Source organism: Alternaria metachromatica (genome assembly GCF_023757995.1).
Source record: "Alternaria metachromatica strain BMP 0045 chromosome Unknown scaffold_18, whole genome shotgun sequence".
NCBI classification, from domain to species: Eukaryota; Fungi; Ascomycota; class Dothideomycetes; order Pleosporales; family Pleosporaceae; genus Alternaria; species Alternaria metachromatica.
The window spans coordinates 328,183-353,679 of NW_026055509.1; the positions used below are offsets into that span (position 1 = coordinate 328,183).

General features: G+C 51.6%; 14 protein-coding genes across 14 annotated transcripts; 3 read left to right on the forward strand and 11 right to left on the reverse strand.

The window, feature by feature from the left end:
- Positions 1–188: 188 nt before the first annotated feature.
- FPR1 (FK506 binding protein proline rotamase rapamycin-binding protein) lies at positions 189–626 on the reverse strand (the record flags this gene model as incomplete). The annotated part of the gene is made up of 3 exons (XM_049334248.1): positions 189–216; positions 267–308; positions 361–626. The coding sequence occupies 3 exons, from the start codon at positions 624–626 to the stop codon at positions 189–191; spliced, it is 336 nt and encodes a 111-aa protein (XP_049186590.1).
- Positions 627–1,272: 646 nt separating this feature from the next.
- On the reverse strand, positions 1,273–1,767 carry COX23 (Mitochondrial copper homeostasis protein; the record flags this gene model as incomplete). Its single annotated transcript, XM_049334249.1, has 4 exons — positions 1,273–1,320; positions 1,422–1,449; positions 1,524–1,631; positions 1,700–1,767. 4 exons carry the CDS (start codon positions 1,765–1,767, stop codon positions 1,273–1,275), a joined length of 252 nt encoding a protein of 83 aa, XP_049186591.1.
- A 3,213-nt stretch (positions 1,768–4,980) lies between these two features.
- On the forward strand, positions 4,981–8,387 carry J4E83_007346 (uncharacterized protein; the record flags this gene model as incomplete). Its single annotated transcript, XM_049334250.1, has 4 exons — positions 4,981–5,148; positions 5,201–5,320; positions 5,370–5,462; positions 5,514–8,387. 4 exons carry the CDS (start codon positions 4,981–4,983, stop codon positions 8,385–8,387), a joined length of 3,255 nt encoding a protein of 1,084 aa, XP_049186592.1.
- Positions 8,388–8,783: 396 nt separating this feature from the next.
- Positions 8,784–9,425, reverse strand: J4E83_007347 (uncharacterized protein; the record flags this gene model as incomplete). The annotated part of the gene is made up of 1 exon (XM_049334251.1): positions 8,784–9,425. One exon carries the CDS (start codon positions 9,423–9,425, stop codon positions 8,784–8,786), a length of 642 nt encoding a protein of 213 aa, XP_049186593.1.
- A 364-nt stretch (positions 9,426–9,789) lies between these two features.
- On the reverse strand, positions 9,790–10,242 carry J4E83_007348 (uncharacterized protein; the record flags this gene model as incomplete). Its single annotated transcript, XM_049334252.1, has 1 exon — positions 9,790–10,242. The coding sequence occupies one exon, from the start codon at positions 10,240–10,242 to the stop codon at positions 9,790–9,792; it is 453 nt and encodes a 150-aa protein (XP_049186594.1).
- Positions 10,243–10,679: 437 nt separating this feature from the next.
- Positions 10,680–11,195, reverse strand: J4E83_007349 (uncharacterized protein; the record flags this gene model as incomplete). The annotated part of the gene is made up of 1 exon (XM_049334253.1): positions 10,680–11,195. The coding sequence occupies one exon, from the start codon at positions 11,193–11,195 to the stop codon at positions 10,680–10,682; it is 516 nt and encodes a 171-aa protein (XP_049186595.1).
- A 585-nt stretch (positions 11,196–11,780) lies between these two features.
- On the reverse strand, positions 11,781–13,619 carry J4E83_007350 (uncharacterized protein; the record flags this gene model as incomplete). Its single annotated transcript, XM_049334254.1, has 1 exon — positions 11,781–13,619. One exon carries the CDS (start codon positions 13,617–13,619, stop codon positions 11,781–11,783), a length of 1,839 nt encoding a protein of 612 aa, XP_049186596.1.
- Positions 13,620–14,572: 953 nt separating this feature from the next.
- On the reverse strand, positions 14,573–16,268 carry J4E83_007351 (uncharacterized protein; the record flags this gene model as incomplete). Its single annotated transcript, XM_049334255.1, has 2 exons — positions 14,573–16,082; positions 16,132–16,268. 2 exons carry the CDS (start codon positions 16,266–16,268, stop codon positions 14,573–14,575), a joined length of 1,647 nt encoding a protein of 548 aa, XP_049186597.1.
- A 661-nt stretch (positions 16,269–16,929) lies between these two features.
- J4E83_007352 (uncharacterized protein) lies at positions 16,930–18,053 on the forward strand (the record flags this gene model as incomplete). Its single annotated transcript, XM_049334256.1, has 3 exons — positions 16,930–17,008; positions 17,069–17,216; positions 17,273–18,053. The coding sequence occupies 3 exons, from the start codon at positions 16,930–16,932 to the stop codon at positions 18,051–18,053; spliced, it is 1,008 nt and encodes a 335-aa protein (XP_049186598.1).
- Positions 18,054–18,739: 686 nt separating this feature from the next.
- Positions 18,740–19,310, reverse strand: RPL36 (60S ribosomal protein L36; the record flags this gene model as incomplete). The annotated part of the gene is made up of 4 exons (XM_049334257.1): positions 18,740–18,820; positions 18,906–18,987; positions 19,068–19,167; positions 19,253–19,310. The coding sequence occupies 4 exons, from the start codon at positions 19,308–19,310 to the stop codon at positions 18,740–18,742; spliced, it is 321 nt and encodes a 106-aa protein (XP_049186599.1).
- A 554-nt stretch (positions 19,311–19,864) lies between these two features.
- Positions 19,865–20,602, reverse strand: J4E83_007354 (uncharacterized protein; the record flags this gene model as incomplete). Its single annotated transcript, XM_049334258.1, has 2 exons — positions 19,865–20,526; positions 20,584–20,602. 2 exons carry the CDS (start codon positions 20,600–20,602, stop codon positions 19,865–19,867), a joined length of 681 nt encoding a protein of 226 aa, XP_049186600.1.
- Positions 20,603–20,832: 230 nt separating this feature from the next.
- On the reverse strand, positions 20,833–22,668 carry J4E83_007355 (uncharacterized protein; the record flags this gene model as incomplete). Its single annotated transcript, XM_049334259.1, has 4 exons — positions 20,833–21,761; positions 21,813–22,451; positions 22,503–22,551; positions 22,618–22,668. 4 exons carry the CDS (start codon positions 22,666–22,668, stop codon positions 20,833–20,835), a joined length of 1,668 nt encoding a protein of 555 aa, XP_049186601.1.
- Positions 22,669–23,443: 775 nt separating this feature from the next.
- J4E83_007356 (uncharacterized protein) lies at positions 23,444–24,049 on the forward strand (the record flags this gene model as incomplete). The annotated part of the gene is made up of 1 exon (XM_049334260.1): positions 23,444–24,049. One exon carries the CDS (start codon positions 23,444–23,446, stop codon positions 24,047–24,049), a length of 606 nt encoding a protein of 201 aa, XP_049186602.1.
- A 454-nt stretch (positions 24,050–24,503) lies between these two features.
- On the reverse strand, positions 24,504–24,970 carry J4E83_007357 (uncharacterized protein; the record flags this gene model as incomplete). Its single annotated transcript, XM_049334261.1, has 3 exons — positions 24,504–24,560; positions 24,612–24,706; positions 24,778–24,970. 3 exons carry the CDS (start codon positions 24,968–24,970, stop codon positions 24,504–24,506), a joined length of 345 nt encoding a protein of 114 aa, XP_049186603.1.
- Positions 24,971–25,497: the final 527 nt, after the last annotated feature.

Here is a 25,497-nt window from a genome sequence, read left to right on the forward strand (position 1 = left end):
GCACGTAAATAGAGAGTTTGATGATGATGGTCTGAGAATATGAGAAAGCATGTGACTGCACATTAGGCAAGGTGGACTGGCGAATGAGTTTCATGACCGAGTACATTGAATGTTATGTTTGTCCTCTGACTATTCCCATTCACTGATAGCGATCATCGTGTATTCCCGTCGTTGGATGCTTCGTAGACCTAGTTGATCTTCTTGAGCTCGACCTCGCTATCGCGGAGTTAGCATTTTCGTTGAGTCCCTACGCGACGCGAACTTACAAGATGAGGTCAGAGTGAGGGGGGATCAAGCCAGGGAACTCCCTATCATGAAGTCAGTACTAGTCATTCATCAGATAACATCATGGAGGCTTACTGGTCGCCGTAAGCGAAGTCGCTGCTGATGTCCAGCTTCGCCTTCTCGCCGAGCTTCATCTGAACAACACCCTCATCCCAGCCCTTGATGACGCGACCAACACCGATGGGGGTCTGGAAGGGACCACGGCCAGTGGTGCTGTCGAACTGCTTGCCCTTGTCGCCGGACTGGGTCTTGAGCCAGCCAGTGTACTCCATGGTGACCTTGTCACCCTTCTGTGGGGATGGGCCGTTGCCCTCTTGGATGATGGTCTTCTGGACACCCATGATGCGTGCGGTCGTGGTGAAAGCTCGAGTTGTTGCGCGTTGGAAAGAGGAAGGGTTAAGCAGGCTTCTCATGAAGTTGGAGGGTGAGAGGGGAGATGAGTGGAGGATGGAAGGTTGCTGTGGGCGGAAAGAAGGAACCTGGAATGCCTTGGAGGGGTAGCTTTAGTGGGGTGGTGGGGTGCAGATCGTCAGCACACAGCCTCATGCACACTGCAAGGGCAAGGTAATCAGGGCAAGTACGACGAGCATGACCAATGAATCGAGCACGTCAGTACTTGAGGGTGGGTTGACGGCTTGTCTGGGGAAATTGCGTGATCGCATCTACGTCAGGGCATTGGAACTGGAGTTCGCGCTTGCCGCGGTAGGAGAGTACAAGCTATAGCTCTAGATGAATGTGTGTGGCTGGGACGAAGATGCTTCGGCGATGGCGTTAAAGCTCTGCTTGTCGCATCTGGTAGCAAGCGCACTGAGGTTGCTTGCATCCTTCCACAGACTATCTAATAGTCAATTGATCTCCATGTCCAATAGACCAGTACCTCCAGTGGATCCAAGTATGTTACAGTAAACGTGAACCTTTGTCAAACGCCGTGCCTATGAAGAGAGGAGATGTTGTACATTCGCGCGTCCCAAATTTTGCCCGCATTGCTCAACCAAACCATGACTTGTTCCTTCTCGCTTCTCTCCTTGCTTCTTGCTGTATAGGTATTAGCATCTCTTCCGTGGCGGTTTCGCGACGCGTTGTACGGCATGGAGGGATAGTCGCGGTCGATTGGATCGAGGGTGGACAACACGTACCCATTGCTCTTTGCATTCTCGGTATGCCCTGATTGAACACGTATTAGCGGAAGGCCTCCTTATGCAATGCTGAGTCTTGAACCTCCGATGTACTGCACTTACTGGAAGAAATCCGAGCACATAGCTCTCTCACCACCATTCCTCTTCAAACACTTTATACTCTTGTCCGCCGCCTCTTGACATGGATCAAAGTACTCGCTATACGCTTTGCTATACCAATCTATCAGCGCTTGTTGTGTGCAGCATACATTTGTGACGCGATCGTTGCGGTGGCGTACTTGTCGAATTTGCTGGCTTTGGAACCCTTCCATTCGTCGGCTTTTGAGGGGGTCGGTTTGTCGGACATAATGAAGAGCGAGCAAAAAGACGTCTAAGGAGTGTTTACAGGGCGCGTACTGGCGTGTAATTGTCGGGCAGCCTAAAGATGGCCTGGCACGCGGCGGACAAAAAAGAGCCGACTTACAGATGCCTTAGTACATAACAACTGTATAGGAACACTACTAAAACACTATGTAAAGTTACATGTAAGAGCTTAAATTTTAAGTATATTATTCTTAAAGCTAGAATTTTAAGTATCTAGACTTTTTTTATAGTTATAAAGTTGTAGGAAGCTCTAGAGGTGCTTTCTACGCACATTCTTAGCTGTATTTTAGTTAATACCTAGTTATTTAACTCTCTATTTTAATGTAGTCTTAAAGACAACTTAGAATACTATTAATACAAGTGTTAATAAAGTCTTAGAATATATGCTGCTACCCTTTAATAGCTATTTCTCTTGTTTTAAACTTATTCTAGTGCAGGTACTTCTTTAGATATTACTTTATTACCTACTAATAGTTCTTTATAAGTAAAAGATTAGGTAAATTTAGATAGTTAAAGTAGTAATTAAGATTATTCTTACGCTTCTAGCGTACTATAATATTTATAGAACTATCTTCTCTATATCTAGAATTGTTATCTTCTTTAAGAATAAACTTAGAGTTATTCTACACCTATTTCTTTACTATAGGCTTAAGAATATAGTTCTAATACACTTTTAGAGATAGCTTACTATTATAGTTACTTAGAACGTTATAAAATGTAAGATTTAACTTAAAATTGTAGCTATAGGCGCTCTAGATATAGTAGGTTTTCTAAGTTTTCTTATTATTCTAGTTAAGCTATTCTTAAATATAATTGCTATAGTAACGCTCTCTAGGCTTCTAAATAATGCAGAGCTTCTCTTAAGAACCTATATAGTAGTATACCTTATTAGAGAACTTAACATTTCTCTAATTAGAGAGTTTTAGCTTTAGTAAGAGTATTATTTTAGCGTAATAAACTCTTGCCTTTATAGAACGCTTAGAAACCTAGCCTTTTAAATATACTACATACTTATAATAGTCTAGAGAACCTAGAGAACGCTTTAGAGTCTTTCTAGAGACTCTAAAATTAAGTTCTCTAGCTAATTAATTCTAGGTAAGTACTCTAGCATCTTACCTAACATCTTAGAGAAATCTATTAGCTTTCTAGATCTAATTTAGAGTTAAAAGAAGCTTTCTACCTCTTCTTTTAGGCTTAAATTTATAGTTATAATACCTCTAGCTACTCTCTAGTTTATTCTTCTTTAATATAGCTTATCCTAAGTGTTTTCTAACTCTAAAAAAGTTAAAAAGGTTACTATAAAAGTATAGTATCTTCTTTACGTCTATGTACTTAGAAGTACTTTTTATCTTAGCTCTTTTTAGAGTATTCTAGTTCTGTATTATACTTCTAGATATAGCAAAAAAGATGCGCAAAAAAAAATTTAGAGTTATTCGCGCGGTTATAAAGTTAGGGGGAGGTAGAAGGTAAAAGATAGTTTAGACAATTTATTTAGGTGGGGTGCAGGGCTTCTAAGTTGGCTCTTTTTTGTCCGCCGCGTGCCTAGGCAGTTGCGACGAGAGTGGATGATGCGCCGCGGAGGTGCGTTATCGATAAGAACATACATGTCATGCATGTGAGGTCGAGAGGCACTCACGCACTTTCCCGATATCACTAATTGCCCTGCGTATCCCAGGTACCCAAGGTCCGCAATATAGGCACTAGACTTTAGTATCTGATAATGACAGCCCTTTGATTACAGAAATTGCGACTACTAGGCTCCATAACAGTTGCCAATTCTTCAATGATTTGAGCTATTTCCCTTGCACTCAAGAAGACCTCACTGGCTGCTTCCTTCCTCACTACCTACTATTGATACCCACGCGTAGAACCACAGAGGCTAGCCAACGTATACCTGCCTAGGTACGTGACGACCCGTCTAGCTCCATCAACGCTTCATCCAGTGTGGGGGCGGGAGGACTGCGGGCGCTAGGACGACCAGCCCACAGAAACAGCATGTCGCGTGTATCAAGACGGCTGTCGTGCCATCCACAACTTACGATTCTACTTACGAGATAGTGCTAGCACCCTAGTCATGAGTTGTATGCTTCATGCATGTGATTGACAAGCGATCATGTACCTTGGTAACGTATTTGGCCAGGACTACAATTGCAGAAAACCACCACTCTTCGTCAGGCTAGGCGGTCTTGCGCATAGCACATGTTATATATGACTTGATCGGGGTGGTGCGCAGCTCGAGGACGATATCGAAGAAATATCCCTTCTTACGCACTTGAACAGTGCGGCCAGGATGCTTGTCATGCTTCGCATTAGAGGAGCCGACAAGGTCCCGCCTACAATCACAGGCACTCCTTCTCGGGGACGCTATGCATGGACCTGATAAGTGTCGAGCACGAATACTCCAACCGCAGTGATGATCAGCACTCTGAGTGAAGCGGAGCGGAGACGGGTATGAGCTGTGAGCGCAACAATGAAGGTCAATTCGACCGCGTCTGCATGCGGTGGTGCCGCGCCGAAAGCTAGGAAGCCTGTGGGGAAAGAGGCCCTCTTTCGTGCGCCGGGAATACCAGGTATTGGCGTCTTTGAACTGTGGTTGTTTGGGACCGCGGCTCAATGGAAAAAGGATCAAAAGAAACGTGAAGCAAAAACGTTGAATGATGGCATGGGCGAAAATGGAATGTGATAGGAACGTGACGAGTCGCGTGGCCCACGTCATTGGCGTGTCAAGCTTGCAATAGGAGCACTGGACCCAATGAGAAATGACCAGGTATGAGAGCAGAGATAGCCATGGAGATGGTTGGCGATGGTTGGCGCTGGAGGATGGTGATTTTCCACGGCAGGCGCTAAGGACGGAGTGAAGGTCGATAGTGAACGGCTGCTGCGGCAAATGGCCGGAGGGCAAGGGCAACAGCGACCGAGCGCCAGCATGCCTAGGCTAGTAGACCCGCTGCTGCATGCATAACCACTGCCAGCGATAGTCTTTCTTCTCTACAAGGGCAAGTCCCATGTGAGCAGATGCTCCGTCTTCCAACCCCCAGCTGCACCTCGCCGTGAGAAAAGAGAGTCACCGCCCGCCATGGATAATCGAGCGTCGCCAACCCCGCCCACCGCTCGCCCCAGGAATTCCGCCTCGTCCATCGCATCCTCGTCCAACACAACGTCACATGCCGCGCCTGCCTCGCAACAGTCTGCCGGCATGCCTTCGAATTCACGGGCCGGGCGCGGGAGCACGCCGACGGCCAGCCGGTCTGCCTCCAAACTCATCGACCAGGACAAGCCGACGCGGGCAGCAAGCAAAGACAGCCTCAAACAGAAGATGCTGACCAAGAAGGACGAGCCGCCACAGCTGGGCCGCGCAGATGAAGTATGAGAGTCCTCTTTCTTGCATGGCACATGCATCGACTAACCGTCCGCAGCAGCTCAAGGCGCTCAAGTCGGAGTTTGACAGCCTTCGCACGCATCTCACATGCAAGATCTGTGACCGCTTACTCTACCAACCGTACACCATATCCTGCGGGCACACCTACTGCTATACAGTAAGACGCGCACCCTCCCACCGCATATGCCACCCTCTAACATGCCTAGTGTCTCTGCACGTGGTTCGTCGCCAACAAGGCCCGCAAGACATGCCCCGACTGCCGCATCGTCGTAAAGGACCTGCCCGCCCCGGCCTATGTGGTAAGTCAGCCTGCATGCCGTTCAGCGACGACGTCTAACACAGTTGGTCAGATACGAGACATGACGAGCGTCTTCATCGCGCGAGCCGAACTACTACCCACGGGCGAGAGCATAGAAGACCACAAGAAGTGGCAGAAAGACGAGGCAGACGCTGTACAGCTGGACAAGGATAACGCGGACCCCCGCGCTGGCGGTCTCTTCAAAGGCTGCTTCAGGCTTCCGCCTCACCAAAACCGCCTGTCACTGCAAATCGTGCGCGATCAAGAAGATGGAGTTGACCGATGTCCGCTGTGTACCTGGGAGCTGGAAGACGGCGGATGCACCCATTGCGGGCTGATATTCGACGAGACAGGCGAAGTCTCATGGGGCAACAGCTTCACCGGCTTCAGTGACATGGACGAGATGTCAGAGCACGATCAAGACGACCTCGACGCCGAAATGGACATGGAGGACCCCGACTACGACGGCTACGGAGACGGCATGGAAGACTGGGGCGCATACCCCCCAGATCAAGGCTCGTTCATGATGCGACGCTTCTTGGACGCTGGCATGGCACCCAATGCAGCGGCATTCGCAAGACGACGACCGATCACGCACAGCGAAGCCGGTAGCCGACGCTCCTACTCACAGAGCATAGTCTCAGACATATACGGCGACGAGATGGATACGGTCGAAGAGGAAGACGAAGATGGCCTGGACGAGGACTCTTCGATGAACGACTTTATCGATGACGAGGCCGTACCTGCATCGAGTTCACCCAGTGCCGCATCGTCCACTCCTGGTCCTGCTGCCCAGCCTTCGGGTAACAGAGCGCGTGCCCGAGCACGTCGCATCGTCGAATCTGAGTCTTCATCAAACCGCTCGAGCACCGTCGAGGAGGAAGACGAAGACGAGGAAGACGAAGGGCCCGTTCGTAGGGGCCTGAGGAATCCTGCTCAAACCCGTGTCTTACATCGGGCAAACGGGTCGAGATCCTCCCGTGAGACAGCGTCAACAACCTCCACCGACGTCTCCACTGAGGAGCTCGACGAAGATACACAAGCACTGTTGCGAGAGGAGGGGTGGGAGCTACAACGCGACTACGACGACGAGATGGGAGAAGAGGATGAAGATGACAGCGATGGAGGAAGGACGACCGTTGGGTGGGAACCGCTTGCGAACTCAAATGACAGAAGCCGAATGGGCGGTTCTCTAACACCTACTGCAGATCGTCCTCGGCCTAGTGCCCCGATACGCCCGCCTTCCAGAACCGCCAATGTCCGCGTCTTGAATACCTCGCGTGGTCTTCGCCGAAGATCCTCTGTCCTGTCGGGCGCGACAGCCCACTACGAAGATGGGGAAGCGGACGACGATGACTCTGACCAAGATGGCGACGTCGATCTAGCCCTGAACACCTTGCGGACGCGCCGCTCACAAGCCCATCTGCGAAATCCTGCAGCTCGCGCTTACAACCAGGGGCCTGCTGCTGCGGATGGAACCAACGAGGCGGACACTGATGATAACTCGGATAATTCCCAAGGGCACAGGCGAGGGGCTCCTCGCGTGCCACGCCGGGAATACGATCCGCGTATCAGCTGGATGTTCGCTGCCCATCAACAAGCTCTCCAACAACACCAGATGGCAGGCGCCTTGATAGACGTCGAACCACGCACCATGACGCCGCTGTCTCGTCCTCGAACAAGGAACAGAAATCGGCCCAGTCCCGCGCAAGCTTATTCCCCTTTTCTACCTCCTGCGCGAATTCGAACGCCGCTTATGGACAACGGCACGAACTATATCATGGACCCGCGACTCCCAATATCGCCACCTCGACGAAGCGCCATGTCACCTGGCTTACCAGCGATGGGCAATGCCGGCAACATGGGCCGCTTTGATCGTGCGCCTTCTGTTGGTTCCAACAGCAATAGTTCTGCCGTCTTGACCCCTGGAAGTTCCTCAGCCTCTTCGCAACACTCCATCGATACGATAGCACAGACACAGGCAGCTGCAGCCATGGACATGATAGATCGTCCTATAAGTCGAGTCGGTGCTCGCCCATCTTCGGCAAATAGCAGGAGGAACTCTGGCAACTTTGCTGCAGCGAACGCGTTTCCTCATGCTGCCATGGGCTTGCATGTCCAGGGTGCGGCTCTTCCTCCTTTTGCTGCGCGCGGTAACCCTTGGGCTGCATTTGTGCAGGCACGTGGTGTGCGCAATCGTAACTCGCGTCAAGTTCTCCGTGATCAGTCTTCGGTAGCTACCTTGCGCCCAGCGAGCTCTCGCGTCAATATTAGAGAGGCTGGCAACCCTCCGCAAGGCGTGAGGCCTCAGCCATCACGTCTCAATCTACGACCTCAGCCATCGCGGCGCCAACTCGCTCCTCAGCCATCTACACGAGCCTTGCGCACGGCTGATAATGGGAGACCTCCCCCATCACCTACACAGAACGTACAAGCACCTGCGCAACCTGCTGCTCGTTCCGTCGGGCTGACTCCGGACGAACGCAATCTTCGGGCTCGGGAACTTATCGAGACCAGAAGACAAGCACTTGGTCAGCGAGACACGAGTGTGCCCGCTCGTACCAATCCGTTCACACAAGGCTTCCAGCGTCCGGCGAATCCAACTGGCTCTCCTCAGATGCAGCAGCCAGCTACAGCACAACACGTGAGGAGCAATTCAAACGAGTCCAGCAACTCCACTGGGACGGTTCAAGGTGCTCCTGCATCACCAGTGCTTGGTCGACGCCGTAGCAACCGCAACATGCTAAACTCTACGCCACCCGGTGTTCTCCCACCGCAACAAGGTGCTTATGCTGCTCCTCCCGCACAGTATGCAAACAGCTACTACCGACCACGGCCAGGTTCCTCGGGCTCGCCCGGAGCATATGAACCCACTTTGACGAACAACACGCGGGGAAGTCCTATGATGGCGGGCCCTCTTATCTAACACGACATCATGTCATATATTTCCTTTATTTTATCGCTTTGTTGCTTTGGTGTTTTGGGCATCACACTCTTTTAGTCTTGGACTATTCTTATCTTTTTGGGCTAAGAGCATGGCGAGCGCATGTCTGTTTTCACGTCTGTTTTTAGCGGCATCAAAATGGGTTCAGCGAGCTTTGTCGAAGCATTTACTGGCGTCATTCATTCGGGTACTATACCATGGCATGAGCGATTGGGTCCTGGGCAGGCATAAACATGAACGATGGGGAAGAAAGGGGATGTTATCTTAGGTCATTCGCATTTGGGGTGATGAATATGAGATTTTTGATGGTGCTATACTTGGAACTACACGACGGTGACAAGCTAAGTATGTTCTGAAGCAGCTTTTCCAGACTTGGTCTTACAGTTGCTTGCCCTGGTTCTTCTTTGCTTCCTGTTCTTCCTCTTCTGAGTCATCTTCTAGATCCTCTTCACCTCCTTCCTCGGCCTCTTCTCGTTCGTCGCCTACCTCATCTCCTTCCACTTCCACTTCATCTCCATCCACTTCATCTCCCTGTTGCTTTTTTCGCTTTGCGTTCTGCTCCTTCTGCTTTCGCTCCCTGTTTATCCGTCCCTCATTCCAATCCTCTGTGTTCTTATGTCTACACTCCTTACAGTTTACCCAATTGGAACGGGCGTTGTCTTCCAAGTAGTTCTCCTCACACTTTTTGCATAATCTTGGCTCCTTCTTGCTTCCGTCCTTCTTAACGCTTGTCTTAATGGCTGATTTGTTGACCTTTGTCTTGGCAGCTGTTTTCTTGATGCCTGTCTTCTTTGCTTCGACTTCTTGCTCATCCTCACTCTCTTCATCATCTTTGTCATCCTCGGCTCCTTCATCGCCGTTGTTATTGCCTACTGGCGCAGCGGAAGACCTCAGTTCGAAGCCATAGAGAAAGTGGAGTCTATCTGTCTTCTCCTTGAGTTCCTTCTGTAGAGCTGCGATGCGCTCAATCAGAGTTTTGATCTCCTCACGGAAAGGAATTGGTTGGATGGGAAGTGACATTTCGTAATTTACTGTTTTTCCGTTTACTCGCCCAGTGGTCTATTATATGGCAAGACCTGGTTTGTCTGTTTGTATAGGCGGAAGTCAAAGGAACATGCAGGTTGGTCGGAGAGTGATGTTCGAATGTTCTCGTGCTTCAGTATGGGCGATATGACAAACTGCGTTGTGCGTGAGGAGTGAGATTAATGCTACAGCATGTTCTCGGAAAGGCTACCATAACCTTAAACTGCTCAACCCATGACTTCACGTCTTCATCACGGATATATACACTAAGCTCTAGGCCTCTCTATGCCCATGTCCCATGTCTTCATACCACTAACCGCTCTTTGCAATGATTCCAGGCGAAGTTCGTCTACTCCAGCGCCTATGCCCCCAGTTCCTCTTGCTCATCCATCAACGCATCCATCCTCTTCGACACCCCCTCTAGGTGCTCACGGGACCTCTTCTCAGTCTCCTCCACATTCGCTAAGCCCTTTTTCAGCCATTCTCTCAAGTCTCTGAACCAGTAGTATGCCGAATCTTCCATCTTCTCCTCCTCCTCCCTCAACTCTTTAGTCAATTTTTCCGCAGCCTCAGCTCTAACCCACTTTCCATCACGGTTTCTGGCGGCGACTGCCTTGGTGAATGAAGCGAGTCTTTCATTAAGTCCTGGTTTGTTGGCGGTCTTGATATTGCGTTCCATGCGATCGAATCGTTGGGCAAGACTTTGTATGTCAGTTCTGATTGCGCTGATGTCCTCTACGAGAAGTTGGCTAGCATCTTTGGCGGGTTGGGTGGCCGTTTTGATGTCTTTGTTCTGGAGGAATGGGGGGTCCATTGAGCTTGTGTCTCCTGTCGTTGTGGTGATGAGATTTAAGATGGATAGGATAGGAAGAAGTGAGAAAGCGGATGTCTTATAGTGCTACTACACTACATCCCTTGTGGGTTTGTCACAAACCGAATGACTGGATCGCATGATTACATGGCAAATCAGCGGTTTTCTAATTCGTGGTACGTATGCTATGAGCTCGATAGTCGTCCTCGACCGTTAAGGGTCTCCTAGTGACGAGGCGTTTGCATGTCTTGAGAATGATCTGGCTTTTCTTCATCAGCGATAATATAGTCAAAGTGTTGTGGCACGCCTATGATGACGAATACTACAAAATTGGGGTAGACACGTGGAGGCGATGCATTCACAGATCTAAAAACAACAACCATCTGCCCCACGTCTCAGCTAAGCACCTCCCTTCTCGGCCCTTCCCTCGTGGCTATCAGCTACTTTTCAAGCCCGTCAATCCTCTTCATAACCTTCTCAACCGCATTCCCCACCATCCACTCCAACTTCTTGTAGATCCATTCCGGCCCCGCAACAGTCAAAGCCTTCCTCGCGTATTCTTTCTGCATCTCCTGCACCTCCTCAGTCTTCATCTCATCCATAACCAGACATGAAACCATGTTTGGAACCATTTCCCCCCTCACGGTTTCCTCCACGCAGGTTTCCAACAGGGATTGGAATTCCTTGATCTTATCCGTGATGGTCTTCTTGCCTTCTTCTGCGTCGTTGCGGATCGTGGCGGTGCTTTCGGCAGTGAGAGTATTCACAGTGTTGGTGAAGGCGACAGTTGCGGTGACGAGAGCCATTTTGCTCTCGAGATCTGCGTTCTTGTTTCGCAGGTCGTTGATCTCGCTGGGGAGATCTTTTGTGTCGTTCTTCATGGTGTTCAACCCGTTTTGGAGGCGCTGGAGAGTAGTTTCCATGGCTTTTTGTTTGGTTTGTTGGGAAGTGGACATAACGTGATGGTGTGATGAGAGAACGGTACCGGATGATGAGAGATAGGTTGTCTTATACAAATCTGGAAATTAAATGAGTTGCGCTCAATGAGTGCTGCGCGTGGGCCAGATAGCAAATACGCATGCTGTCTTGTGATCTCTGACGCAGTATTCTTATCACGGATCGCAGTCACCTACTCAGCCCTACCTGCGAGTTGCAAGCATTCATTTTGGCACTCCTCATCTCACATTCGTTCCCTACCACGACGCCTCTCAGCGTCTACTTGTCATTTCTACGTCACAGCGATTGCGAATTAGAGAATTGTAAGAAATTTAGGAGAAATTAGAGCTTGACTAGTAACTCGACGAGATCGCCATGCTCATACTCTTGACAGCCGATGTTCCAGTCCGAAAGACATGAAAGGCTGCGGTGATGATACAGCCGACAAGCTCCTCTCCTCGTACACCAACATGATCGACGATGTACATCAAGTATCCCTTCATAATACCAATCCACCAAGTAGACGCCCGCTTGTAGCACCGCGACGTGAGTCTCTCGTAAGATTCCAACATATCCTCGCCGTGCACGGCCGCCGATAAAGTTGATTAGTCCTGATTCTTGAACTCGCTGAGCTTCCCAAGCGGCTGGCCCTTCAACAGTTTCAGCTCCTTACGGTACGCCTTTCCTGCCTGTCCATCTGCCCCAGCCTCAGCCGTCGACTTCAGCTTCTCTAGCAGAGCCTTATTCTTCTTGAAGAGGTTCCGATAGTGCGTGAACATACCGACCATACGCGTCTGTAGCAGGCCCTTGTCTTTGATGGCGGCCTTCTTCTGCATCCTCATCTCGTGCTTCGACTCGGAGTCTCGGCTGAGCTCGGCAAGCTGGTCACCTCGCTCGCGGAAGTCTCCATCCAACTTGACGAGTTGTTGTTGCAGTTTCTCGATGCGCTCACGTGCGACCGAAGCTTCTTCTGCTGACTGTTTCGCGGCTTTCTGGTAGTCGAGAGTGGTACGGCGCTCGGTACCCAGCTCCGCGAGTTTGCCAGACAAGTTGGTGTTTTGCTCAGTCAACCCTTTGTTCCTTGCCTTGAAGCGTTTGATCTCATTCTTGAGTTTCTTAGTCTCAGCGGCGGCGACCTTGACGTCTCCGTTGGATCGTTGCATCTTCTTGGACGCGAAGAGCTTCTTCTGCTCGCAGAGGTCCTGTGTCAAGGCGGAGACGTCGGCCCGCAGAGTACTGTGCTCGTCTTTGAGTTGCTCGACATTGTTTGTGAGGTCGGTGTTCTCTCCTATGAGCTTCTCGTTGCGTTCACGTAGTGTCTTGAGATCTTCTTCGTGCTCGTCTTTGAGTTGCTTGACATTGCGTACAAGTTCAGCGTTCTCTCCTGCGAGCTTTGCGTTGCGTCCGCGCAGTGTCTCCAGATCTTCTCCGGCAGCTTCTTTCTTTTTTGCCTTGGTCTTCCACATACGAGTCTCATCTTGGATGACACTGATGGTGCGCAACAGTTGACTCTTCTCATCAGAGAGCTTCTCGTTGGTCTCACGAAGTATCTGAATCTCCGCGCTAGCGTCGTCTTGAGCCATGCCCTCCACAGCGCCATGTCCGTCTCGAACTAGCTTGATACTGCGCGTGAGCTTTGTCTTGTCCTCTGTGAGCTTCTTGTTACTCTCGCGAAGTATCTTGATCTCTGTCGAGGCAGTCTTCTCCTTTGCCTCATACCTCGCCTTCAACATGGCTATATGATTCTGGGCAATGAGATTGTGCGAAACGTTTACTCCTCCCTTCTGCTTGACTGCTTCTTCCAGCTGCGCGATGTACTGATCAGTACGCTTTTGCTCCTCGAGGAGGGATTTCTCTTGGCTTTCCAAGGCCTCCTTGCCCAGTGCTGCTTCCAGAACGTTGCGGGTCGCGAGCATGAATGTAGCGTTCTGTCCTGGACCACGCGCCGTGGTGTTGATCTTAGCAGCAATAGCCAAGGCATTTCTATCGCCGATCTGCGCTCCGGCCGCAGAGCTCGAGGAGACCGCCCACATCGAGAAGTCAGAAGGTCCCGTATGCATTGGACCTTGACCAATACTGACTGGTTTTCTGGCCGCAGGGCTTGGTGAGAGAGCTTGAGCGAAGATGTTGTTGGAGTTGACGCGTGGTGTAGCTTGATCACCCTCGCTTCGCTTTCTGGTCGCAGAGGTAGGAGTGACAGCCTGAGCCGATACGTTCTTGATTTTCGTGCGCTTTGTATCCTGAGGCCCGCCGTTCCGCTTCTTGGCCGCCGGGCTTGGGGAAACCGTCTGAGCTGAGACGTTGTTGGGGTTTGCGCGCTTTTTGGTTGGACGACCGTTGCCTTTCGGGGCGCGTGGCTTCTCGACCGATCGGACGAAGATGACATCGTCGTCGTCGCCCGAGCTGCTCGAATCGGAGCTTAGGATGGTGTATTCTGTTTGCATCTGCTTGTTTTAGTGCCAGTGTCTGCTGGGTAGGTTCGGCGCCGAGTACTTACCGTGTCTGCGGATCTGTTGGGTTGTCGTGTTTAGGCAACGGAGCTTTGAGCTGGAGACAGTGACTATCTGTCGAGACTGCCGCACACGCGGTGAAGGTGACGGTGACTTGCTGCTAGCTCGGGCGGCAGGACGACCGAATTTGGCTATTGTGGTGCACGGTGAAGGAGAAAGTTGTTGCCTTGTAACGTCAAGCATGCACGCTGTATTCAGTTATGTAGACGTGATCGAAGGTGAAGACGAAACTTTAGCGGATGCCATGGCCTGGCGGCCTGGCGAGATCAGTTGTCAATGAAGGCGTTTCAAGGACATGTCGAAGTCATCATACCATATCTGTCACAGCTTCCATCCTCTTATGCGTTGCCCAATCCACATGTGTTTACTAGGAGCAAAGGCGATATTGGCCGCTTGGTGTTGATTGCGACGCGCGGTGAACGAGAACACAGGCTGTCAACCATAATCACTGTTAATGCCGAATCTATCGAATCGACGACGGCGTTTCATAATGTATTCCTTGCTAGAGCAAATTGTGTAGATGGTGATACTGTGATGGTGTCGAAAGGAAGGAGAGATGTTCACTCAAGGTTTAGCCTGGGTAGGCGTCTTCCGCTAGTTAGCAACCTGGGAAAGTGCATCATTGACCCACCCCCACCCCGACACGCGACGTTAGACTCCTCGGTACTAATTGGCAGCTTTCCATGCTGAGTGAAATCGTGCAAACGAAATTTTGTGGTCTTCTTGATCATGATCATGATCCTGGATTGCTACTAATAACTAGTTTCCAAGTGGCAGGATACACTGCACTGCAGAAGAAAGCGCTCCGTCGCCGATGCCAAACTCCCTGAAAATGCTCGTCTGGAAACACGCGAATGTCTAATATCCCATCCCCATCTGCAATACCTCTACTTCTTCTTGAACAAGCCCTTCCCGAGCAGATTCTTTAGCTTGCTCTCCTTCTCCTCATTGCTCATGTTAGCCTTGCGCTTGCCGTCGGCAACCGTCTGGCCCTGAGAAGCCTGCGGCTGAGCCCTCTCTTCCCGTACCGGTTCCTCGACCTTGAGCGCCTGCGCCTTCGCTTGCGATTCCTGCGAGAGCACATGTCGGCTGGCCCTTGCTTCCGCGCTAGCGTTGTCTGCCCATAGAAACGTGACGAGCTCATTGTTGAAGAAACGTAGATCGTGCACTAAGCGCTTATTGTCCTGGGGAATGAGGACGAGTCGACCTGTTGGACCCGTGTTCTTGAGCTGGAAGGGCTCGTTCTTCTTCTCCAGGAAGCCGCGTACGAAGTCGTATAGGCCGACGGCGGTATCGGTCTTTGTGAAGTTCATCTGAATGAGCGCATTATCCGGCATCCGAATGCGGAGTGCGCCGCCCTTCTCGGCTGCAGCGTCAATCTTGGCCTGCCGCTCCTTTTCTTGCTCCTCTAACTCTTTGTCAGACAACAGACGCGTATTGCGTGTCTTGGTCAACAACGCGTTTTGATGTGCTTTTGCGTGTTCAATGGTAGGGAGGTAGTCGCTCTCGTTGAAGGCATTTCGCGCTGCTTGCGGAGTGGACGATGTTGGCGCAGAGAAGATCTGGACGTTGCGAGATTGTTCAGATGGCTGTGATGATGGTTGGGAGGTCGGTGCTGGTGATTGAATGGGTTCTACGGGTGCGGACGACGCTGTTGACGTTGCCGCAGCCAATGCTGCTGCTGGAGAAGTATTCTCTATGCTCTCAGCCGCGTTGTTCTCGGTAGACACCTCGGGCTCTTGTGTAGGTTTAACGGCCGGTTTGGAGTCGACCTCCATCGGCTCTGGATCGGGCTCTTCGTTACGAACAGTTTCGCCTGCTACGACTTCTGTCGCCTCCGGAGCTGCCTGGGCAGGGTCTGGTATTGAGGCTAATTGATCAGTTGTCGAAGCGTGTGCGCCTTCGGCACCGACAGACGCAGGCTCGCTGGACTTGAAGTATTGCGTTATCTGTGCCATGGCCTCTTCCAGCGGCGTTCCGCTATTCCTGTAGGACAGCTTTAATAATGCTGAGCCGCTATCAAATCCCAGCTGACTGAGAGTCTGTTGTAGCTCAACAAAGTTGGCCTGCTCCTTGTGACCTGGCATGACAGTGATGACAGGTTGCTCGTAGTGCAGCCTGCCAGCACCGGATGCGCCGCTCATCTCGGGGATGCCGCGCTGTGTGAAGTTGTAGTTGGCCCCCTGCCCACTCTCAAAGTGTCGCAAGATCTCCCATAACGAAGTGTTGCTCGCGAACTTGCTTGTGAGGCGTACGTTCTTCTCGGTCGCGGGGAGCTGGAGCGCTACGGATATGACGGTGGGTGATCGCGAGGCCTGGACGAGTTCCAGTCGGGCGCCCTGGGGGAGGTTTGCGAGCCGTATTTGTTGCGATAGGGATATGGGTTTGTTGTTGTATCTGTACACTGGTCAGTAGTGAATTAACGTGTTGTCATGTTGGGGCGTACTTGAGCGTGAACTGGTCCTTGTTGACACCAAACTTCTGGCACGCCTCATCGCGCACCTCTGTCAAGTACTTGATGGGCGTAGTCGGGATCTTGAACGTCCTCGCGTACGAGTTGAATACTACGACGTGCGACATCATGCGCGTAGGAGTCGGTAGAGGCCGTGGGCGAGCAGGAAAGCAGCGGGCGCGTTGGCTATCAGAATGGCGCGGGAGTACCAGCAGTTCCAGCTATGGGCTCTTCGGGTGGCGTCGCTCCGTTCGACCAGGAGGATAATGCTAGCGATGTGTAGAAGCTTTGCTTCGGCGAAGCTGAGTAGGAGATTGTTTGGGCCTGCCATAGAGGCGATTAGGTGGATGTTCACAGTGTCGCGGACGGTCAACGCCAGTAGGGGCGCTTACCAATCCTTCGTGGGCCTGTATGGCTTCACAGCGCAGTCACCGCGGTCGGTGGTGATGGACGTGGTTGGCGGGTGATGGCGAGGACGATGCTCCGACGGCGATGGAATAGATATAGACTCGGCGAGTGGTTGTCTTCCTGGGCTCCAGTGATGTTGAGGGAGCAGATGTTTGGGTGGCTGTTCGCGATTGCAGCTCTATCTTTCTGGAAGCTTCGGGGTGGCCTTGCCGCGTGTGCAGGTGTCGGTGCCTGCAGATGGGACCCGGCCTAGGTACACACGTCGGTGACGGAATGCCACCACCCCGCGCTGATGGCGCCCCACTAATTGTCGGGCGCTTCCTTCTGTGCAAGTCGCGCCTCTTCTACAGACAACATCACCAGCTCCCAAACACACCCACAGCCATGTCCAGGGTCATCGAAATCACGAGGCCTGCAGTGCTGAGCGAGCTGCTCTCCTCTTCGCGCATTGTAGTCATCAATTGTAAGCAGCGACCCGGCATCTACGAGGCAAACTCCGGATGCTAATGTGTGGTACTTGCAGTCTACAATGAAGAAAACACATCGAGCAAAGCGATTGCGCCCGTATACGACCAACTAGCCGGTCAACTCACTCGGCCCGGACAGATCGCCTTCGCCAAAGTCAGCACAGTGCAGCAGGCGCAGATTGCACAGAGCTACAACGTCACCAAGTATGCACATTCCCCAAGCACGGCCACATATTTGAGCGCTTTCTAACCCTTGTTAGTACCCCAACGTTCATCATCTACAAGAACAACCAGCAGATAAAGAAGTACGCCGGCTCGAATCCACAGCAGCTTTCCGAGGCGATCAAGACCCTCGCCACGGAAGCAGAGAACGATGGAAAGGGAAACAGTGGCGCCTCTGGTGCAGGGGGCAGCAGCAGTGGAAGCGGCCCGTGGATAGGCGCCAGTCTACCACGCGGATACACCGACGTGACCGATTCCGTGGACCCACGGGGTCTCGATCTCCTCAACGCGGACAGCGATTTCGGCACTGTCAAGACGCTTTTCGAGACATCACAACCGAGCTCGCTCAACAAGGGCAAGGGTGCGGCAACCGGCTCAGAAGGCAAGAAGGACTGGGTAGAGAGCGATGTCGATAACCAGCTCATGCTGTACGTACCCTTCATGGCCAACCTGAAGGTTCACACTATCCACATCACGTCTTGCGTATCCGGCGACGAAGACGACGACGAAGCGCCAGTACGGCCAAAGACCATTCACGTCTGGACCAACAGGGCAAATAACCTGGGATTCGAAGAGGCCGAAGACATCCCAGCGACTCAGACGATCGAGCTGAAGCCGTCAGATTGGGATGAGCAGACACAAACGGCCAAGCTTGAACTGCGCTTCGTCAAGTTCCAGAACGTCTACTCGTTAGTACTGTTTGTCGCGGACGCCGAGGGCGATAGCGAGAAGACGCGTATCGACCGCATCAGATTCGTGGGCGAGACTGGCGAGAAGCGCGAGATTGGCAAACTGGAGAAGATTGGTCACGACGATTAAACGACTACACTGTCATAGTTGTGGCCATTAGGGTTGCATGGAGTCATCTTGGAGCATTTACTGGTTTTGACAGAATTACGATTAATGCATGATGTTCAATTCCCGCGAACGATCTGAAATACTCAATCGTTGCTACTGTCTGATCGAGACATCAGAGTGAGTTGCATGTGCTGTATCGCATCGCAAGTCGTCTGGAAGTGTGAAAAAAGACATCATATGAGTTGTTGGAATGTCCACGCCCCTGCTCGAGGCCTCACCCACACAAGGAAGTGTGAAGCCTGAGCAGTCTCGTCTCCGAGCAAGGCGCGTTTCAATATAAGCATTTCTCGGCCCTTACTCTGCCATTGATAAGGGCAATAGAGTAGGAATTTGACATCCATGCTAGGTAGACATCAACGCATCAGCACCTCACGCGCATGGGTGCACTGGGACAGGTTGGTTTGGCGTGAACCAATCGTCACATTTCATGATTTTGAGTGACACATGCTAGGTACGTTCAGGAACCATCATTGTCCATTTGCCATACTCCGATGAATCGTGTCATACTTTTTGTGGTATGTTGTGACGTTCCGAGATCGTATCGAGCCGCCCGTTGTGAAAAGAGACCGAACACCCAGGAAGAAATCGGAAAGTAAGTCGGTCGTTCGTCCGCCGTGTTGCATCATCCACCGCGTTTCGTGAACCGTTTAGTGACCAGCGCGCTTGGACTCAGCGATGACGCGGGTCATCTCGTCGACCTTTCTCTTTGAGCGACCGAAGGTACCGAGCTGTGATGTGTTAGTTGATGTTCGTACTTGGATGTGCCGGAGCGGGTAGGAGGTCGGTCGGGGTGTGCTAGGGTGGGAGACGTACCCTCTTCTTCGCTAGGCGGCGGGCACGCTTGTCCTTGGAGTTTCGGAGCAATTCGATGATGCGCTTCTCGTATGGGGCAAGACTGTAGACACGTCAAGTTAGCGGGCTGTTCGGCGAACAATTGCGCAGTCCCTCTGCAGAAAAGTTCGGATTGGAACGTACCCGGCAACCTCCTTGGTGATCTCACGGACGAAGGCAGTGCGCTTCGACAGGAAACCCTTCCTCCTCGAGATCCTGGGAGCGGGGGTCCTGGGGGTGACCTCTGTAGACCGTGTTAGCCTCCATCCACGAATTTTTTCATCTGTAGCGATCGGTGCGTATCGAGAGCGGCGAGCGGGGAGACGTACTGTGGCCGGCGTTAAGGCCAACGATGAGGCCAGACTTCTGCTTGACTTCTTTCGGCATCGTGACGGTCGTGATGTTGTCGATAGATGGGTTCAGAGTCGCAAATCTGAGAGGGTAATTTTGGCTCGGCTGTGCGGTGGTGCCAAGATGGCGCTAGCTGTAAGCAGGCACGTGCTCTCCCCGATCAACTGATGCTCTTGGACGGCAACCACAAACACCAACTTTCAAGGCTTGAATTACATTCCTTACAGAAAGACTTGTGTGCGCAGACCATCTTCGGTGATGATTGGAAGTGGATGATCACCATCGCTCGAATGTGCGCAGGCTGAGCCACACTCCAGAGCTTGCACGGAAACGGAGCCACCACCTTGCATCCTGGATTCAGGTGAACGTTCTCAATGCTAAAGGGTGATACTTGCCATTGCAATCAGCCAAGCAAAAAGTACAGCAAGAACCACCTCGCCAAATTCTAGCATCAACCAGCCGGCCCATTCCCGGGAACACTCCGACCAACTCCGAAACCTCGAATATCATCACTACCTAGGTCATGCCTTTCATACCTGACCTAACTCCCTTTTTCTGTACTCAGCTCTCTGTAAGCTCTTCCGGACAGCTCAATTCTCGCCCTTGAGCACTAGAGAATCGTCAGCCTGGACGTACCAAACATGCTCCTTCGTCTTTTTTTCGACTAGCGAAGATGCGTAGATAGATAGGCACCCATCTGCGTCCAGACCCCAACCCAGATCGCCCCTTCTTACGCTGTAAAGCTCTAGGAACTTTGGGTTGGTGAGTCCCATGTGTTTCTGCTCTTGGAATGACCGTTTCTCTAGCATGGTGCTGTGGCGCTCGGCGAAGAACTTCAATAGGGTGATGTTGGCTATGCTGAGATCCAGGATATTCGAATGTTCGGTTTCGTTGTTGAAGGTGATCGACTCAGAGCGGACGCGTGTACCATATATGATGCTATAAGTCTGACGATACTCGGGTAAACTACCAGCCTGGAGTGTTGATATGTGCGTGTAGAACGCTGTCTGGCAAGCTTTTTGGAGGGCATTGCGCAGTGCGCCAGGGAATCTTTCGAGGTCTGGATGTACTCTGACGGAAATCTGATACGGAGAGTCCAGTTCTTCCTTCTCAGTTAAGATCTTGGCAACTGGTTCGAAGCGCCTTTTAATTATCCTTTCTCCAATGACTTCAACGTAGTCTTCTTCCGCTCTGCGCTTGGTAGTGGCTTTGGGAGCCGGAGCGGCCCTGGGGGTCGGCGTGGGCTTGGGGGCTGGTATGCCATTAGCTTGGAAGAGCCACATCAATATCCTCTAAATTTCGGACTCACTCTGCATGTTGCTGATCATGCAAGGTTGCACGTAGGATATATGACGGTATTGACGTTCCTGGACGAGAGAAGGCTTGGTGAAAAGCGAATTAGTCCTCCAGATTATTCAGGTGAGTAGAAGAGATGAGGTAGAAGAAAGCTGATGGAGGGCGAGAGCGATCGGCAATTAAAGAAAGATTCAAGGGTCCAGCTGGTAAGAGACGCGTGTATATTGACATTTATATACTGCGTTTTCGAGGTAAAGGTAGTCTACAACTTCGCTTTCGCCTTGCTATCCTCCTCCTCCTGCGCCTTCACCTTGAGCATCCGCCTAAGAATCTTTCCGCTTACAGACTTCGGAATCTCATCAACCCATCTCACTCCGCCGCGGAGTCTCTTGTGGTGGGCGACCTTGGCGCTCAACCAGTCTATGATCTCCTTCGCGTCTTCATCCGTCTTGCCCAATCCATCTTTGGGTACGACGTAGGCGCGCGGTAGTTCAGAGGCATCGTCTTTCGAGTAGACTCCGATGACTGCTACGTCATTGATCTTCGGGTGCGAGACCAGGATACCCTCTAGTTCAGCAGGTGGCACCTGGAACCCCTTGTACTTGATGAGCTCCTTCACGCGGTCGGTGATGAAGAAGTTTCCGTCCTTGTCTTGGTATCCAACATCGCCTGTCTTGAAGTACCCGTCTGCTGTCTTTGCATGCGCGGTTCCCTCAGGGTTGTTAAGGTAGCCCTTGAAGACGTTCGGGCCCTTGATCCATAGTTCACCAACCTCACCCACTGCCATCTCCTTTTCCTCTGGAGACATGTACTTCGCTGTTTGGTAGGGAAGAAGCTTGCCCACAGATCCGATGGTCTTGTCCCAGTCCTCCCAGGGTTGGGTGTGCGTTGTTGGGCTGGTTTCCGAAAGACCGTATCCTTGTTTGACAGGGATCTGCAGTCTGCTGTGAACTGCCTCTACAAGCTCTCTTGTCAAAGGGGCCGCGCCGGAGTTCATCATCCGGATCGAGCTCAAATCGTAGTTCGATACAAGAGGGTGTTTGCTTAAGAGCAGAACGATCGGCGGGACCACATACGCGAATGTGATCTTGAGCTCTTGAATGAACTTGCAGAAGTCCTCCAGGTCGAACTTCGGCATTACAACAAGTTGGAGACCAGAGTACAAGCTTTGATGGATTAGACACGTGAGACCTAGTCGAAGTCAGTTGAGAACCACCTAGATGAGCGCATGCAGGAACTTACCGTAAATGTGGAAGAAGGGCAGGAAAGCCAGCAGTTTGTCGCCTTCGCCAGTTGGTCCTCCTGTGGGTTGCAGTTTACCAGCCTCCGCGGCTTTGATCATCATCGTGTTGGCGACAATGTTGCGGTGGGTCAACATGACACCCTTGGGGTGACCTGTGGTTCCACTGGAGTAGACCAAGAATGCAAGGTCCTCCGATGGATTGCTAGCCTTTGTTCTCCGCCACTTGGAAGACCCGGCTGTGTTGATAATACTGGTGAAGTGCTTGACTTGGTAAGAAGGATCCTTGTGGTCGCCCATCACGATCACCCGGTCAAGAGGAATGCCAACCTTCTTTGCCGCTTCTTGCGCATTCTTGATGAAAGGTAACTGTGTCACCAAGCCCTTTGCACCGGAGTCTTTGAGTTGGAACGCAAGTTCATCGACTGTGTAGTTTGGGTTGGCTGGCGACAGGATACCGCCTGCCCAGTGGCAACCCCATGTTATCGCTGGTGTGTCGATGCAGTTAGGTGTGTACAAAGCTAGGACATCGCCTTTTTGCCAGTCCCAGAGTGCCTTTAGCCCTTTGCCAAAGTTGATAGCGGCATCTTTGACCTGGGCGTATGTGTAGGACCGCTTAGTGTAGGGATCAAAGTAGATTACTATTTCCTGTTTTAGTGATTACTTATGTTTGACAAAACATGAGAACATACCTTTGTCATCTGCGTATGGCCTGTCATTCCTTTCGAAGAGAAACGCCCACTACGATCAAGGACAAACGTCAGCATTAGTTCCACAAGAGGGCTTATCTCCGTATGTCAAACTTACCAGATCAACGTCTGGGATCGGCAAGCTAGGATACTGGCTTTCGGACGGCATCTTAGTGTTTGAAGATCGGTGTCGTGTTGATGATCAGTACCGAGCCAAGGAATCTTATGGAGGGAGTAGAGTAAAAGTAGAAGGATGCCAGAACGAGAAGACGGACATAGCCCGTCGCGTTCTAACGGACCTGGGAATACCGAGGGCAGACGCAGCGCATTGAGATGGCTGGCCATGATTAGTCGACCGGGGTAAACCCCACAACTCCGGGCAACCATGACCGAGGTTCTTTCTGCTTTGGGCGTTAGCGGCGCGATAGCTGCGCATGGCCTCCCGAGGTCAACGGCATTGCGACAACCTCGAACATCGATAGCCTGACCATATAGGCCTATCAGTTCTCCAAACACACGAAAGTTTCGCACTATTAGGTTGTCAAGATGCCGAGTTGGGAAGAAGCTACTGCAGTACAGAAACTGTCCTCCAACACGTACTCATGTACACTACACGATGATTGGAGCATCGGAAGCGGTATTTTAGACCCCAGCAGAGATAACATCATCCGCTTTTACTAACGGCAACAGTTCCTAATGGTGGCTACGTTACAGGATGGTAAGGCCCATCGCATTCTGCTTCACACCCTTGACTAACCACATCTCGACTTCTTAGCATACTGGAGGTAGTCAAAACACATTTCAGCACAACTTTGGCGAAGCAGAACCAGCCACACACCATAGCTCTCCATATTGAGTTCCTGAGACGGACCCAAGCCGGGCCCGCAACATACAAAGTCGATGATGTTAAACTTGGTCGCCAAACGTCTATCGTACATGTGACCATGGAGCAAGATGGCCGACAGGAAGTCGTCGCGTACGTCACAAACTCCAACATGGATACGGAAAAGGGCTTCACCCAAGATGTCGGATACAAGCTTTCACCGCCCGTCCCGTCAGTCGACCTGACAAAGCTGGAAAATGATGAAGATACAAACTGGAGGCTCCAACCAGAATTGCCGCACGCCAACTTCCGAAAAGCGACGAAGAGGGTGAAGTTTTATTTCCCTCGGGAAGGACGAAGCCTAAAGCATCTCGCTGATGAGTGGATCTGCTTCTCTGATGGGACAAACTTCACGGATTCCTCGGTCGGCTTTGTCGCAGACATGTTCCCGCTGATGGTTGAGTCAATCAAGGGCGAAGGAGAGGGACCCTTTTGGTATCCAACCCTCCTACTGAATCTGGACATCAAGAAAGCGCTGCCGCCGCAGGGAGTCAAGTGGCTGCAGGTTAGGGCGGGTATGAAGAAGGTGGCAAACGGTAGGATGGACTTGGAAGTGTGGGTACACAATGCTGACGGCGATCTGGTGGCTTTGAGCCATCATGTAGCATTTGTGTTGGATGCTGCTAGGAACACAGCCGCAAGGAAAACGGGCAATGCGAAGATCTAGGCCTTTGACTCTTTCGTACATAATCGCCAGCATTTGTATACGTCCCACTTTCAAACAGCCAGCGCGTGTGAACACTGTCTTGCTGAATTCCTTCGCTGCATTACATCGGTTCGTTTTGTTGCGGTGTGACGTTGCTTATTCGTCAATATGATCCTGGCATGTGTAGTTCCACTTCCATAGCTACGCGGAACAGCATGAACTTCATCAGGTAGCGAGAGTCGCTGACAGCGACACAGCATTGGGCGCTCCTTGGAAAGTTGGTTTTGTTATTTCTCGATTATCTGGGGGCCTCATTGCGCTCAACTGGCCGCAACAGTGAGGGTTTCAAAAATCTACCGGATGCTATCGTGCATCGCTATCTGCCAAACGCCAATGATGCCATTCATCAGATGCCCAATGCCCCTTGGCAATATGTTGCCATGCTTTTGTGTCTGCTCGATCGTTCCGGAGTCGCTTATTTGCCCTTGGGGTTGTTGTATTGTATCTCGTTGAATTTGCTCGGCCAGACAGGCTATCGCACGTTAGCACAGTTCTTGGGCATCGAAATCAGTGTGCCACATACCTCACTCTGCTGGTCGCTGATGTTCTTCTTGAAGTGCTCCGAGTCTGGGCCCTTGCTCGGGCCGTCGTGCCTTCCTTCGTTTGCGGACGCAGAGCCTACAAGCTTGATGTCAGCAAACTCCGTTCTATGTACTTCCAGGGTTTTAAGTCTGGGGAGCTCATTGTACCCGTACCGCGCTGGGTTCCTCCAGCAGGTGTGTGCGTGGGGTGGCCTCCGCCAGCTGAGAAGCGATCCTCAATGTTCTGGACGCCCTGTGTCTTGTACGGGTTGGGGAACCAGTATTGGCGCATGAAGAGGTAGTAGCCGAAGCCGACGGCGCCGCCAGCCATGAAAATTTTAGGAACAGAGAGAGGCGACATGATTGCTGTTGGTCCTGCTGTCTGCCTTCAATTGACGAGGTGGGAGTGGGGGAAGGTAAGGGTGGAGGTTTAGAGTGACAGAGATGAAGTGGAAGGTGCTGTGTGTCGTGCTGGGTGGTGTGACGCACGAAGTAGGGACAGTCAATGGAAACCTTGGTATGTGGAGAAGAAGCAAGTAGTGCAGCGAGCCTAGAGATCTAGGCGTTGTTTTCCCTCCAAAGTCAGGTACCCAATAGCATACGGCGGAGAAGCGTCACTTTGTCGTCGCGATGATCGCGTCATGGCCTTGTGCTTTAGGCAAAGCTCCCGCGGTCGTCGCACAAACCAAAGATCCACTCCGCCAGGCACGATGCAGCTAGCGCGCGTGAGGCTGAAGCCCATGCTGACGTAACGCAACGGCGGCTGGAGAGTGGCTTGTAAATTAGCTAGCGTGTTTGATGCCATCGCCTTGGGGAAGTGGACACGCTATCGCGACATCTGCAACCCCTTGCGCCAACACGACCGGAGATAGCTGTGAAGAGAGGGTC